Here is a 15,147-nt window from a genome sequence, read left to right on the forward strand (position 1 = left end):
TTGATACCTGATACCTTCCAGAGACTGGAGATGGATGGATGGAGGGGAGAGGGGGAGATGCAAAGTTTTTTTGTTTTTGTTTTTGGAATATGGAGCCGTGATGACTGTTGTTTCCGGTCTTAAGGAGATCTATGCAACTCTTTAAGCTTAATTTAATTTAATTAGCAGGTTAAGTCATTGTGATGGTTCTAACACTTTACGGGTCGTATTGGTGGCTGTTTCGACTCCTCCTAGTGCATCTGGGCGGAGAAAGGGAAAATGCAAGTTTCTGCCACCGTCCCGCCGCCAACTCTCGCAAAATAACAAATTGCTTTACGGCAGTACAGCCCACAAACACGTAACCGGCTAGATATAACGATAGTTACGTATGTAACTACGGTTCTATGAATTCCGGATGACCGCCAGTGGCGGTGCTTTAACACTGGATGTTCCATCTCGCGCATGCACAGGTCGAGTAGTTATACCAACAAGGTCACCTGGGACACCTGGGTGACCCGCCCTTTGTGACTGGATCCTGAGCTTCCTGACGGGCAGACCCCAGGCAGTGCGGATAGGAAACGCCACATCAGCCACCCTGTCTCTTAACACTGCGCACCCCAGGGCTGCGTGCTCAGCCCTCTCCTCTACTCCCTGTTCACACATGACTGCGTGGCCACACACAGCTCCAACACCATCGTCAAGTTTGCTGACGACACAACCGTCATTGGCCTGATCACCGACGACAATGAGACGGCGTACAGAGAGGAGGTGAGAGCCCTCACATCTTGGTGCCAGGACAACAACCTCCAGCTCAACCTCAGCAAAACTAAGGAGCTGATTGTGGACTACAGGAAGCGACAGGGAGCCGAGCACGCCCCCATCACCATCAACGGGATGACAGTAGAGAGAGTCAGCATCCTCAAGTACCTCGGGGTCCACATCTGCGAGGACCTGACCTGGACTCACCACACCAACGCCATCACAAAGACAGCAAGACAGCGGCTCTTCTTCCTCCGCAGGCTGCGGAGGTTCAACATGGACTCCAGGATACTCTGCAACTTCTACAGGTGCACCATAGAGTATCCTGACCGGCTGCATCACCACCTGGTACGGCAGTTGCTCCGCCCTCAACCGTAAGACATTACAGAGGGTGGTGAAAGCTGCCCATCACATTACCAGGACGGAGCTGCCATCCATGGAGGACCTCTACACTCAGCGCTGCAGGAAGAAGACTAACCGGATTATTAAAGACCCTCATCACCCCGGTAATAAACTGTTTCAACTGCTCTTTATAACACTTTATAACTTGCCACTTTATACCAGTCGGCATCTGTAAACACGTCTGTTTACATTTTACATTTATTTAGTTTTGCATTTAGGTCTCTGCTCTCCTACTTGTGTTCCTCCTATGACCTTACTTTTTATTATTATTATTATATTTATTTATTTTTATTATTTAAGTCTCAGCTTTCCTACTTGTGTTTCTCTTATAGTTTTACTTTCTCTTATATTGCACTGTTGGAGGAGCCCAAGACTAAAGAATTTCATTGCCAGCGACTGCTCTGTAAATGTTGTGCATATGACAATAAAACCATCTTGAATTCTGAATCTTGAATATCTATATATTCCGGAAGTCATCCCGAGGATCTGTTCCAACTGGATCTTCTTGCGGAATCTGAGAAGTCTGATTGACAGAGAACTCTGTCGGTCATCCGGAATACATAGAACCGTAGTTACATACGTAACTATCGTTCTATTTCATTCTTACGGACCGCCAGAGGCGGTGCTTTAGCACTGGACGACTAATACCAAAAAGGTCACTAAGAGTGCTCACCAATTAAGGGCTTGAAGCCGTCGACAAGACAGCCGTTGCCACAGGATGAGGAGCAGCTCCTTCTTTGGTACCAGAAAGTAGGTTTGTACCCGTTGGATAGCATGGATACTATCCAAGGGTCTGTGGTCTGCTCTTCCCAGTAGCTCAGGTGCTGCTGAGAAAAGCGTCCGACGACTGGCTCTTGAACTTCAGTACCTACCCCCCCTGCCCCTAGGGCCCCTGGGGGGGCGGCGGCTGGGCGCCGGACCTCTTGGCGCCTCAAATGACGCCTGTGGCGCAGTGCTACGGCGCTGGTCAACCTGTGGTGAGAAGTGCTGGCCCCTCGATTGTCCAACTGAACGTGGTTGAGAGCTATTGGCACGGGGTACCACAGAGGCCTCCGGCCTGGGTCTGTGCTGAAGGAACAGCACCTGACCCCCGTATAGTTTGAGACAGAGCCAGAACAATGAGAGAAAGCTAATTCCCAAGACGGCCCACACGGGCAGCGATGTTGGATGTCCTGGTAAGGAGGTCATCTGTAATCTGGCACTGGGGCCAAGGGCAGCGCGCATGCTCTCAGAGCCTCGTCTGGGGAGACAACCACGTATGCTATAGCAGGCTCGATCGGGGCTAACCGGTCCAAGCCATAAGTATCAGCGTTGTCCATGGTTGCCAGAACTCTGCTATCACTAGTGTGATGGGAGAGGTCCCATGAATCTGGCCAGCATCTATGAAGCTCTGCGATGTACGGCTCAGAGGGGGGCAGAGAAAAAACGGAAGGTTGAGCGCCCTGCGGAAAGAAGGCATTCGCAGGTGCAGATGAAACGGGGGCTTCATCTAACCCCAGTCTTGCCAGGGCCATACACACGGCTGGTTTAACAGTGTCGCGGCCGGACACTGACCCTCTAGCCGAAGCGCCCAGAGACCCTTGAGAAAAAGCCTGAGAGGCAAGGGATGCTTCCTCGTCGACCCCTTCTACCTCCTCTGTAAAGAGACTACAGGACGCAGCTGTGGACAGCATGTCATCCTCTGAGTAATTAGGTTGTTCAGCCGCAGGGGCCACGGATGGTAAAGCCTGAGCTGGTTGTAGGTTCTGCAGGAGCGCTTTAATCTGAGCAACCTCATCTGAAAGTGTATCCACTTGGTTTGCCAAGTTGTCGACTCTACGGGACTTCCCGGTGGGTCCCCCAGCTGCCGAGGCACAGCGCCTGGTGCCACTAGCATCAACACCCGAAGGGGGCAACCCTGGTCCGCCCTCCACCTCAGCCAACCTAGCTAGCCTCAGTGCATGAGGCATGAAACTACAGTTCATGCATGGATTATCTGACATTGCTTCCCTAAGATGCTCAACCCCGAGACATGCAGGGCAATGGTCATGGCCATCCTCCGCTTGCAGGGAGGCCATGCAGGTGACACAATTATGGGCACTTAACATGTCAGCAACAAATGATTTACAAGTAAATTAATTAGTAGGCCAGGCAATCGGGCTTTAGGCGAGAGCATCCGAGCAACGACGCGAGCAAACTAAAGTAGGCTAGGCAATCGGGCTTTAGGAAAGAGCACCCGAGCAACGACGAGACAACCCTACAATAACACAGTGACGGCGAGCCTTGGAAACCCAAGCAGCCCACCGGAGCAAATTAGTGCAGGCTAGGCAATCAGGCTTTAGGCGAGAGCACGCGAGCAACGATGCGCCCGAAAAACAGTGCGCTAGGAAAATACAGTGATGGCGATTTTTGGAACCCCAATCCACTCACTGGCGATTAAATCAAAGTATGCAACCGGATAAATAAATACAGTGACGGCAGCTTGGACCCCAAGCTGCGCACTGGCGAGCATACAAATTAGCAACCGGGCTTAGGCAAAAGCACACGAGAAACGATGTGAGACCGAAAGAATAACACAGCGACTGAATAACTAGACACCGACTGTAAAGTAAAGGTAAATTAAAGTAAAGGTGGAAGGGTGATATCAGCTGCCGCGCTAGCTGACGGCTACATGTAGCCTACACACTTAACTCACCCCTGGCTGAAATCAAACAAATTGCAAGTCGCAGCCTTTGATGGACGAAGTTCAATCGAGGCACAAACCCTCGGGTTACAAGGCTACTTGCGACAAGCTAATATGGTATTTTTATAACAAACAATGTTTGTCTGTTCCGCTTTTCCGCTACCGCGAGAAGATAGAAGGAACAGATCCTCGGGTGACTTCAGGAATATATAGACATTCTCGGGTCACCCAGGTGTCACAGGTGACTTTGTTGGTATAATTACTCGACCTGCGCATGCGCGAGATGGAACATCCAGTGCTAAAGCACCGCCTCTGGTGGTCAGTAGGAATGAAATAGAAACAAGTAGCGAAGGGATTGTTACAAGTGTCACGAGGAAACCTTAATCCAGAGAACCCTCAAGAAGACGCTACACACAGGCAGAAGGTAAGGCAAAAAGAAACCATAAAGCACTGTCACTTGCATTTTTTTCAATATCCAAAATAAATATTTTCATAACCAAAAAGCGTGTATTATTGAACTGAAAGAGAGGTGGTGAAAACATGTTTATATAAAAAAATAGAAACATACATATGCAATAATGATTATTTACAATGTTTATTTACAAACACCTACATGTCCAGGCGGCGCAACCTGAAGCCCGTGTAGTGGGCCCTGGGGTCAGGAAATGTGTCCCTAATCTTCCAGACACAGCAGCTGGCATTGACAACTCTCCTTCCCAAACCCAGGCGGCCAAGCTGCCACAACACAAATTGTCTATATGCTGAGTGCCTGAATTTTCTCTGCTCCGCCATGGTATTTATGCAGTGCTGCGGGGACTGGCAGCAGCATACCCTCTCACTGTCGGAATCCATCTCCCTGCAATTCCGACACGTACACCAGTGACGTACTTGAGCAGATACATAAATGCACGATTGCTGCGCAAATTGTTCATGCTATTGTTATGTATTATGTTGGCCAACACTCTTACACTGATCGTTCTGTTCAACAACCAAACATGAAACAATTCTAATCTAAGATATAACATCTCCCCGTCAACTATAAAAAAAAGGAAAACAGAAAATACTGAAAAAACATTAAGGGAATGAACGATCCTGCATAGTGGGCCTTTTACTGTATATAACAACTTAACGGTAAATCACGGTATCTAATACTGCTTGTAACGCTAGACGCGGTCCAGTCTTGACATGAAACAGTTCCTAATATCCAGGGACGCGGGAAGTCAGTCCGGGGGGGGGGGGGGGGGGGGGGGGGGGGGCTGAGAGAGAGTCTATATAATGACGTCATAATAAATGCTGCGCAACATCCATTGTTTACAGAGACAAGATGACGGGTGGCGTCACATTCAGGGCTCCGCTCTGATAAACACTCTACTGGTGTGTTAAAAAGACTAACTCTGCCAACTAGCCAGTTATTCACAAACGTTAGCAAGTAAACAATGTGGAAATTAGAGTCAACTCGGCTGATACTATGCTGAGGTTCACAAACTAACAACATGCCGACAAGCTGTTGCGGTCCGGGATTATAAACAGCGTTATGACAAGGATTCAGGAGGTTATTTCTAAAGGTTTACAAAGGAAAGTGATAATATTTTCATCCAGAATTACGAGTCTGATATGAGGAAAGTGACGGTTTCTCCATTAAATAAGAACAACTTTCCATTTGTTCACTTGCTTTAATGAACGACAGCAGTGAAATGACAATAACCAAACATGTCATGAGCAGCTAAAAGTGCCGGTAGGTTTACATCTAAACAGTAATTAACTTCCCGTTCCGCTATGTGCAACAACATAGAGGTCGGTAGTGCAACAACATAGAGGACCGTAGTGCAATATTCCCTATCCATCAAGTGAACCGTCCGACTTTGCTCTTTTTTTGCCAACCAGTCTGTCCAAAACAGTCTGCGCAGTCATATGCTCCTTAGCTACTGCTTGTGACATAAGCGCATTAATTGGGGTCCTTTTCAATGCCGCCAGCTTGCTTATGGCTTCTGTATGGAAACAAGATTTTTCATTCTCCCGAAACTTTTCACCTGCCTTCCGCCAATTGCCAAACCCTCCTTTAATGAAGTTGCCAGTATTAATTATCCCGTCTGCCCAGACAAGCTTTTTCTCTATTGCAGAGCAGCACACGAAGCATAACGCCGTGTCGGTTTCCCTCACATAGTGTAGCCACGTCCACTGGCCAAACCAACCAACCTTAAATGACCGGCTAAAGTTCTCACTTGCCGATCGCCTGGCTGGGAAGTGAAACTCCTTTGGCTGGCAGGGCTCTTCACCAACAGAATAACTAGTAGTTGCGACTGCCGGCAGTTGCACGTTAGCCAAAGCCAAGACATTAGGATCGACCGGAGGGGGGTTAGCATCATTGTTGCCGGCACAATCGATATTAGGCTCGACCGGAGGGCGGGGGCTAGCAATAGCACCATTGTTGCCGGCGCCGTCTTGCAGCAATGGCGTCTGTGAACATGAACTCTCTTCCTCAGGGGTGCTGGGGAGACAACGGGCTGCTGACAGGGAATCGGATGACCGGCTGGTGTTTTAATGAAGTTTTGCCTTCTTCGGGCCAAAAAAATCTGAAATACATCTTTTCTGCGACATGTTGCACTTGTAACAAGCTTGACTTTTTGAATTTTCCCGCCGTGCATAGCATTGTTCTGCATTGTGCGGCATAGCCTACGTCAGCTTACACAGACAATGTTCTAAATAAAATGAAATGATAATATGATAAATATCATGAAAAGGGTGGATGTCAATAATTTAATGAAAAATCATGTTGTATGATAAAATCATACTCTAAAAAGAAAAAAAGTATTGATTTCTTCAGAAAACTTTCTCTCTTGCAATTACAGCCAGGGGCCGCCAGGGGGGGGGAGTGCTGCAGCACCCCCACTTCCCGCGTCCCTGATAATATCACTCATGATCACATTCTCAGGGAGGGAGTTCCAATCGGCTACAATTCTTTGGCTGAAGGATGAGCCTCGCACATTGAGCCTAGGTCCCCAGTGTTGTGCCTGAACGCGTTCACTGAACGAAAGTTCATGAACTCGTTCATATTTTGGGCGAACGTGAACTGAACGTACTGTATTACTGCCTGATGAACGTTACTGTGAACTCGTTCATTCTGGTGTCAGTGAACGGCACGCTCACTCGGTTTAACTTCGTTCAATGGGGGGGGTATTTCTCTATCAACGCGGCGGATGCGCGCGCAGATCGCCGTGTTGTTTGACCGGTTGCCATGGTAATCTCCGTCCGGTTCATTTGCAGTTGAGGTGTTGCCAGCTTACTGTTACATTAAACTGTAATCAGAAAAGGTGGTTATATGCTATAGACCCTATAGTATCTGTCATATAAAGGCTGGGACGAATTTCATATTGTAAATATGTACACTTTATTTTGAAATTATAGACCAGCGCGATTCCCATTGAAACGAATGGCGCGGTGATTATTCTTCAAAACGAGAGCTGTTAAATTGTGGAAAATGAATTAAACTGTAATCAGACAAAGCGGTTATATGCTATAGACCCTAGAGTATTTGTGGTATAAAGGCTCAGACGAATTTCGAATTATAAATATGTACAATCCATAACGTTAGCTCTCTGGCTCATAGCTCAGCGGAGTAGAATACCTCCTAGAATCATTGCTTGTTGGCCGGAAACGGAAAGGGGGGCTGTTTACGTATGGTTGTAGTCTTTTCGCTCGGTTCTCCATCTCAACAGCAGGGCTAGAACCGAGCGAAAAGACTACAACCAAACGTGAACACCCCCCCTTTCCGTTTCCGCCAACGAGCAATGAGTCTTCCAACAGAAATCAATGGGATTTACAAAATGCGCTAAATGTGCAATAAAACACGATTGAAACTGTATTTCGCTAAGATACTTGATTCAACCACTCTATATCATCATAGACAAACCACAAAGGGGGCTCAATGTTCAAAATACCGGAAAAAATGAAAAGCTCACAGCAACATATTGAAAAAAAGAACTATGAACTAGTTCATTTTTTGGAACTGTGAACTTAGTTCAAAATTTTGAATTATGAACGTCTAACTGAACTAGTTCATTTTAAAATTTGTGAACTGAACTTTGAACTAGTTCACGAAGAAAGTGAACTTTCCCAACACTGTAGGTCCCTGTGTGATGTGGTCGTTGGAAGAAGAGCCCGGGCTCCATTCTGTCCAAACCATTCCTGATCTTGTAAACTTGTATCATATCACCACGTCGTCTCCTGTGCATCAGTGATGGTAGTTTGAGTCTGGAGAGAAGTTCTTCATAAGGGAGGGATTGGAGGCTTGGTATTAGCATCGTAGCTCATCGTTGGATCTTCTCGACCTCTTTGCTGTCAGATTGATATCGTGGAGACCAGATTACATTCCCATAGAGCTCGTAACTATGCCCCTTCCGGTAGACATTTCATGGGACCTCTGGGCGAGGAAAATTAGAATGGGAGTCAACATGAAGAAAGCAATTATTTTCTCTTCCCAGTCTTTATGTGCCCTGGATTACACATACAGTGGGGCAAAAAAGTATTTAGTCAGCCACCAATTGTGCAAGTTCTCCCACTTAAAAAGATGAGAGGCCTGTAATTTTCATCATAGGTATACTTCAGCTATGAGAGACAAAATGAAAAAAAAAAAAATCTAGAAAATCACATTGTCTGATTTTTAAAGAATTTATTTGCAAATTATGGTGGAAAATAAGTATTTGGTCAATAACAAAAGGTCATCTCAATACTTTGTTACATGCCCTTTGTTGGCAATGACAGAGGTCAAACGTTTTCTGTAAGTCTTTACAAGGTTTTCACACACTGCTGCTGGTATTTTGGCCCATTCCTCCATGCAGATCTCCTATACAGCAGTGATGTTTTTGGGCCTTCGCTGGGCAACACAGACTTTCAACTCCCTCCAAAGATTTTCTATGGGGTTGAGATCTGGAGACTGGCTAGGCCACTCCAGGACCTTGAAATGCTTGTTACGAAGCCACTCCTTCGTTGCCCAGGCGGTGTGTTTGGGGTCATTGTCATGCTGAAAGACCCAGCCACGTTTCATCTTCAGTGCCCTTGCTGATGGAAGGAGGTTTTCACTCAAAATCTCACGATACATGGCCCCATTCATTCTTTCCGTCACACGGATCAGACGTCCTGGTCCCTTGGCAGAAAAACAGCCCCAAAGCATGATGTTTCCACCCCCATGCTTCACTGTAGGTATGGTGTTCTTTGGATGCAACTCAGCATTCTTTCTCCTCCAAACACGACGAGTTGAGTTTTTACCAAAAAGTTCTATTTTGGTTTCATCTGACCTTATGACATTCTCCCAATCCTGTTCTGGATCATCCAAATGCTCTCTAGCAAACTTCAAACGGGCCCGGACATGCACTGGCTTTAGCAGGGGGACACGTCTGGCACTGCAGGATTTGAGTCCCTGGCGGCGTAGTGTGTTAGGGATGGTAGCCTTTGTTACTTTGGTCCCAGCTCTCTGGAGGTCATTCACTAGGTCCCCCCGTGTGGTTCTGGGATTTTTGTTCACCGTTCTTGTGATCATTTTGACCCCACAGGGTGAGATCTTGCATGGAGCCCCAGATCGAGGGAGATTATCAGTGGTCTTGTATGTATTCCATTTCCTAATAATTGCTCCCACAGTTGATTTCTTCACACGAAGCTGCTTACCTATTGCAGATTCAGACTTCCCAGCCTGGTGCAGGTCTACAATTGTGTTTCTGGTGTCCTTTGACAGCTCTTTTGTCTTGGCCAGAGTGGAGTTTGGAGTGTGACTGTTTGAGGTTGTGGACAGGTGTCTTTTATACTGATAAGGAGTTGCCAGGTGCCATTAATACAGGTAACGAGTGGAGGACAGAGGAGACTCTTAAAGAATAAGTTACAGGTCTGTGACAGCCAGAAATCTTGCTGGTTTGTAGGTGACCAAATACTTATTTTCCACCATAATTTGCAAATAAATTCTTAAAAAATCCAGAAAATGTGATTTTCTGGATTTTTTTTCATTTTGTCTCTCATAGCTGAGGTTTACCTATGATGAAAATTACAGGCCTCTCCCGTTTTTGCCCCACTGTATGTTGCTTGTGGATTTAAATGATCATTTTTCATGTCAGTAGTTTGACGTTTATTGCGCAATTGTTCAGTTAAAGGCTGTAGAGAAAACACAATGAGAAAGACGACATGTCTCGTATGTGACGTCACGCTCCCTGCGACTGGCGTGGACAAGACCGACAATCTCCCCATCAGTATAACTGAAAATCTACACATGCCCTGGCTTATAATGGTTTTCACCTCTTTCAATGCTGTTATCCTCCCCTTGGAAAAGAGCGGTGAAGTTGAGCAGAGAGTTCGCCATATACCACCACATAAGAGTGGTGACGTTTATCATTCGCGTCGAGAGCAGCGAGGGGCTGTAGTTCACAAAGCGGCCTCACACAAAACCTAACATTATCAAACTTCCTCTCAAATTTTTTTTGTTTTCTTTGCATGAAAAATTATAATTTAATTCCACAAACAACATATGTGTAATCCAGGGCATATAAAGACTGGGACCAGAAAATAATTACTTTCTCTCCATTGAAAACCATTCATATTTTATCAACTCAGAGGTCCCATGGGGGTCTACCGGAAGGGGTGTACTTACGAGCTCTATAGGGCTGCTTTATTATGGAAAATATCAAAATAACGATTATTTTGAGTTTGAAAACATAATGTTTTTACTCAGCATGTCTCTCCCAAAAACACTATGTAACAGAGAACTTTTAAATTTCACCTTAAATAAATACACAAAGTGGTCAAATCTGAAATAATGTACAGATATGTTTCCAGCTGTTCTGTACTTTCTATGAAACATTTAATGAAAAAAAAAGTCTCTGATGTGTCAGTGATCAGTGTAACACCATTCATTGTATAATCTAGTTCGGGGTTGTTGCTGCCAAGATGAACCACTTTGCATTTTCCCTCATTTAAGCCGAGCTGCCATTCTTCTGATCATTTAACCAGGAGGTCAAGGTCTGCCTGGATCTGACGGTGGCCGTCTCAGTTTATCATTCTGTTGAAGATCTTGGTGTTGACAGCAAATATCTTCGCTGTGCTTTGGATCATGTCGGGGAGGTCATTTATGAAAATGACATACAGTATCGGTCCTAGGCCTGAGGGATTCCACTCAGTACAGTGGCCCAATCAGAGAGGTTTTTTTACGGTCACTCTCTTTTTGCGTCCCATGAGGAAGTGCTGGATCCAGTTCAGGAGGTTGCCGCCCACGCCATAAGCTTGCAACTTCTGGTAGAGACGAGTATGATGCACACTGACAAAGGCCTTCTTAAAATTCAGGTATATGACATCTAGTGGTTCTCCCCTATCTAGCCAGTCTTTCCATATCTCCAGTGTGACCAGGAGCTGGGTCATGCAGGACCTCCCTGGGACAAACCCATGTTGAGCATCACAAAAATAGTCTCCCTCTGTCATGTGTCGAACAAATCCATCCCTGACAAGTGATTCCATAACTTTACCGACAACTGACGTGAGGCAGGTCTGTAGACCTGCCTCACTGTAGATGCCTTGTACTGTTTTCTTTCCCTTCTTGTGGACTGGTGTAATGTTGCCGGACTTCCAGGCTTCCGGAAGTCGGTTCTCCGCCAGTGACTTGTTGAAGATCAATGACAATTGGAGGCCAATTGTAGATGCTGTTTCCTGGAGGACTCTGGGGTGCAGTCCATCTGGTCTGGATGATTTTGTGGGTGTTAGCCTCTTTATTTTTTTCTCTACCATATCAGCTGGGATATCCAGATTTACTATGGGCTCCTGGCATCTGGCATGTTGTCCAATTTTTCCCTGGTAAAGACTCTGCCAAATAAGTTGTTTAGCAATTGAGCTTTCATGCTGTCATCCTTGGTCAGTAAGCCATCCTCTTGCTGCAGGTCTCCTAGTTAGGGGCGATTTTTCAATTTGCTATTTATGTATCGCCAAAATGCCTTTGGATCAGTCTTGATGTTGCGAGATAGATCACGTTTAAACTCTCGGCAGAGCTTACGGGTACTGTTGACCAGGTTGCTCCTATATCTGGCTGCTCTGACGTAGTCAATGTAGTTCCCGGTCTGCATGTACTGCTGCCAGCAGTTATACTACTTCTTTCTCTGGGCCATCACCTCTCTGTTAACCCAGAGCTTTGCCTTTTATCCTTTTTTTGGCAGGATTTTGGGATGTACTAGTCCATGGCCGAGTTGGAAACACTGGTGAAATAGAGCCAGGCCTCCTCTACACTCATATGGTGGAGTATGTCAGTCCTGTTTGCTTCCTGTATACAGCAATTTAGTCTGTCGTAGTCTCCCTTATGATACCGGAATTTCGGGTCTGCTTTATCATCTGATTCAGTGCACACTCTCAGGTAGAAGCTCATACAGACGTGGACACTCGCGCCTAGTCCTGGTAGATATTGAAGGTTCTCAACCATGTCCTCTTCAATGGTGATCACAAGATCCAGTATGTTGGTGATTTGTCCGTGATTGTGTCGGGTAGGCTGGTTTATGTGCTGGTCCAGAAAGGTGTCTCTAATGGTCTCAAGAAAAAGTTGACTCATGTGGCACTGACCTTTTGTTGTGGTAACTCTTTTCCAATTGATGCTGGGCATATTGAAGTCCAATGCCATCAAGAGGTGTGTAGGCTTCATCTTGACTATGGTCTTTATTATCTTGCCTATCTTCTTCGCCGTTGGCGTCGGGGAAAGATGGGCTCTGATAAATACAGCCTACAATAAGGGTGTCATTACCTCAAAGTCTTAGTTTCAGCCATATCTGCTCCTTAAACTGGGTTGTGTTCTGGGTGGGTTGTTATCTCGGTGGGTGGGTTGTATTCTTGGTGGGTTGTGTTCTTGGTGGGTGGGTTGAGTTCTGGGTGGGTTGTGTTCTGGGTGGGTGGGTTGAGTTCTGGGTGGGTTGTGTTTTGGGTAGGTGGGTTGTGTTCTGGGTGGGTGGGTTGTGTTCTGGGCGGGTTGTGTTCTGGGTGGGTGGGTTGTGTTCTGGGTGGGTTGTGTTCTGGGTGGGTGGGTTGTGTTCTAGGTGGGTGGGTTGTGTTCTGGGTAGCTGGGTTGTGTTCTTGGTAGGTTGTGTTCTGGGTGGGTGGGTTGTGTTCTGGGTGGGTTGTGTTCTGGTTCGGTTACCGGTTAAGCAGGCTGGTTTTGTGAGGAGTGTTGAGGGCGAGGAGCTGAGGGAGGCGTGCTCTGTAGAAGGAGGCAGTGAGGGAACATGGTCTCTGGGATCCTCCTGGCACCGGTCAAGCGACGTCTTCAGGAGCTCCAGCCGACGGGTGGTGTCACAGACCCTCACCAGCGCCTGGTGGACAGGATAATACTGGATTCACTGTTGCCATGACCTCATCATGATGATACTTTGATGTACCAGATACTTGAGGACATCATCAGGGCAATGCCAACAACAAATCTCACAACCCCACCAGGCCTTCTTAAGGAGATGCTGGAGGCCTTCCTCAGTAAATGTTAATGGACTTCATTTATACCACGTTTTTCTAACCAGTGGCCACTGAAAGCGCTTTACAATATTGCAGAACATTCACCCATTCATGCACACATTCACACACTGACGGCGTTGTAATCCACGCAAGGCGACAGCCAGCTTGTCAGGAGCAGACAGGGTGAGGCGTCCTGCTCAGGGACACTCAGCTATGAGAAACCGCGGATCGAATCAGCAACTTTCCGGCTACTAGCCAACCTCCTGTGTCACATCCCGCCCACACTGAGAACATACCTCAGTAGAGGCTGAGAGCGTACCTCAATAGACCCTGAGAGCGTACATCAGTAGACCCTGAGAGCCTACCTCAGTAGACACTGAGAGCGTACCTCAGTAGAGGCTGAGAGCGCATCTCAGTAGAGGCTGAGAGTGTACCTCAGTAGACCCTTAGAGCGTACCTCAGTAGAGGCTGAGAGCGTACCTCAGTAGAGGCTGAGATCGTACCTCAGTAGCGTTTAAAGCGTACCTCATTAGAGGCTGAGAGCGTACCTCAGTATAGGCTAAGAGCATACCTCAGTAGAGGCTGAGAGCGTACCTCAGTAGAGGCTGAGGGCTCCATGTTCTTGAGGTCCTGCAGGCTAGAGGCGATGTCGGTGGCCAGGGCCAGGGCATCGCTCTCTCTCTGGATGTAATGCTGGAGCTCTGTCCGCCGGGAAACATCTGCACATGTACACATCCACAATATACCTTTAGGTACTGTAAATACTGTTACTCTGACTGGAGAGAGAGGACCATAATGAGCTGGGGTTAGGAGTTATGAGGAGGAACTTAATGAGCTGGGGTTAGGGGTTACGTGGAGGATCCTTAAGAATTGGGGTTAAGAGTTATTAGGAGGATCTTAATAAGCTGGGGTTAGGAGCTATGAGGAGGATCTTATTGAGCTGGGAGTGGAGTTATGAGGACAATAATAAGCTGGTTAAGAGTTATGTGGACCATAATGAGCTGAGGTTAGGAGTAAGGAGGACCCTAAAGAGCTGGGGTTAGGACTCGGGAGGGGAATCCTTAAGAGCTGGGGTTGGGAATGAAGTGGAGGATCCTAAAGAGCTTGGGTTAGGAGTTATGAGGAGGATCCTAATGAGCTGAGGTTAGGGGTTACGTGGAGGATCCTAAAGAGCTGGGGTTAGGAGTTATGAGGCTGGTCTTCTCACCTGTCTGAGGGGAGAGGTTCCCCTCTTCTGTCTCTCCGCTCTGGGCAGCCTTGAGGATCTGGAGCCGGAGTGACTCGATCTTGGACCGGCTCTCCTGCAGCATCTGCTGAGCGCTGGACAACATCACGACCAGGGAACCACCGCTAGTCCACCAACCAGGAGAGAACCAAGACTAGTCAGTCAGACCCTAGAGAGAACCCTAACCAGTCAGTTAGACCCTAGAGAGAACCCAGACCAGTCAGTTAGACCCTAGAGAGAACCCTGACCAGTCAGTTAGACCCTAGAGAGAACCCAGACCAGTCAGTTAGACTCTAGAGAGAACCCTGACTAGTCAGTTAGACCCTAGAGAGAACACTGACCAGTCAGTTAGACCCTAGAGAGAACACTGACCAGTCAGTTAGACCCTAGAGAGAACCCTGACCAGTCAGTTAGACCCTAGAGAGAACCAAGACCAGTAAGTTAGACCCTAGAGACAGCAAAGACCAGTAAGTTAGACCCTAGAGAGAACCCTGACTAGTCAGCTAGAACCAGGACCAGTTAGCTAGAACCACAAGTCAGCTAGATCCGGGACCAGCGGGTTAGAACAGGACCAGTGGGTTAGAACAGGACCAGTGGGTTAGAACAGGACCAGTCAGCTACAACCAAAAGTCAGCTAGATCCAGGACTAGTCCACTAGATCCGGGGC

General features: G+C 47.1%; 1 protein-coding gene across 1 annotated transcript in view; it reads right to left on the reverse strand.

Annotated features, from left to right (window-relative positions):
* LOC307087752 (serine/threonine-protein kinase N2-like) overlaps positions 1-14,586 on the reverse strand; it is a gene marked incomplete at its 5' end in the record, with an annotated part of 41,426 nt that extends 26,840 nt beyond the window's left edge. The window contains 3 exons of the mRNA XM_079753396.1: positions 12,948-13,119; positions 13,850-13,974; positions 14,463-14,586. Coding sequence (XP_079609522.1) covers positions 12,948-13,119; positions 13,850-13,974; positions 14,463-14,586 — 421 coding nt within the window. The remainder of the gene's footprint in view (positions 1-12,947; positions 13,120-13,849; positions 13,975-14,462) is intronic.
* Positions 14,587-15,147: the final 561 nt, after the last annotated feature.

The sequence above is a fragment of the Pollachius pollachius genome (assembly GCF_949987615.1).
Source record: "Pollachius pollachius genome assembly, chromosome: 1".
NCBI lineage: Eukaryota > Metazoa > Chordata > Actinopteri > Gadiformes > Gadidae > Pollachius > Pollachius pollachius.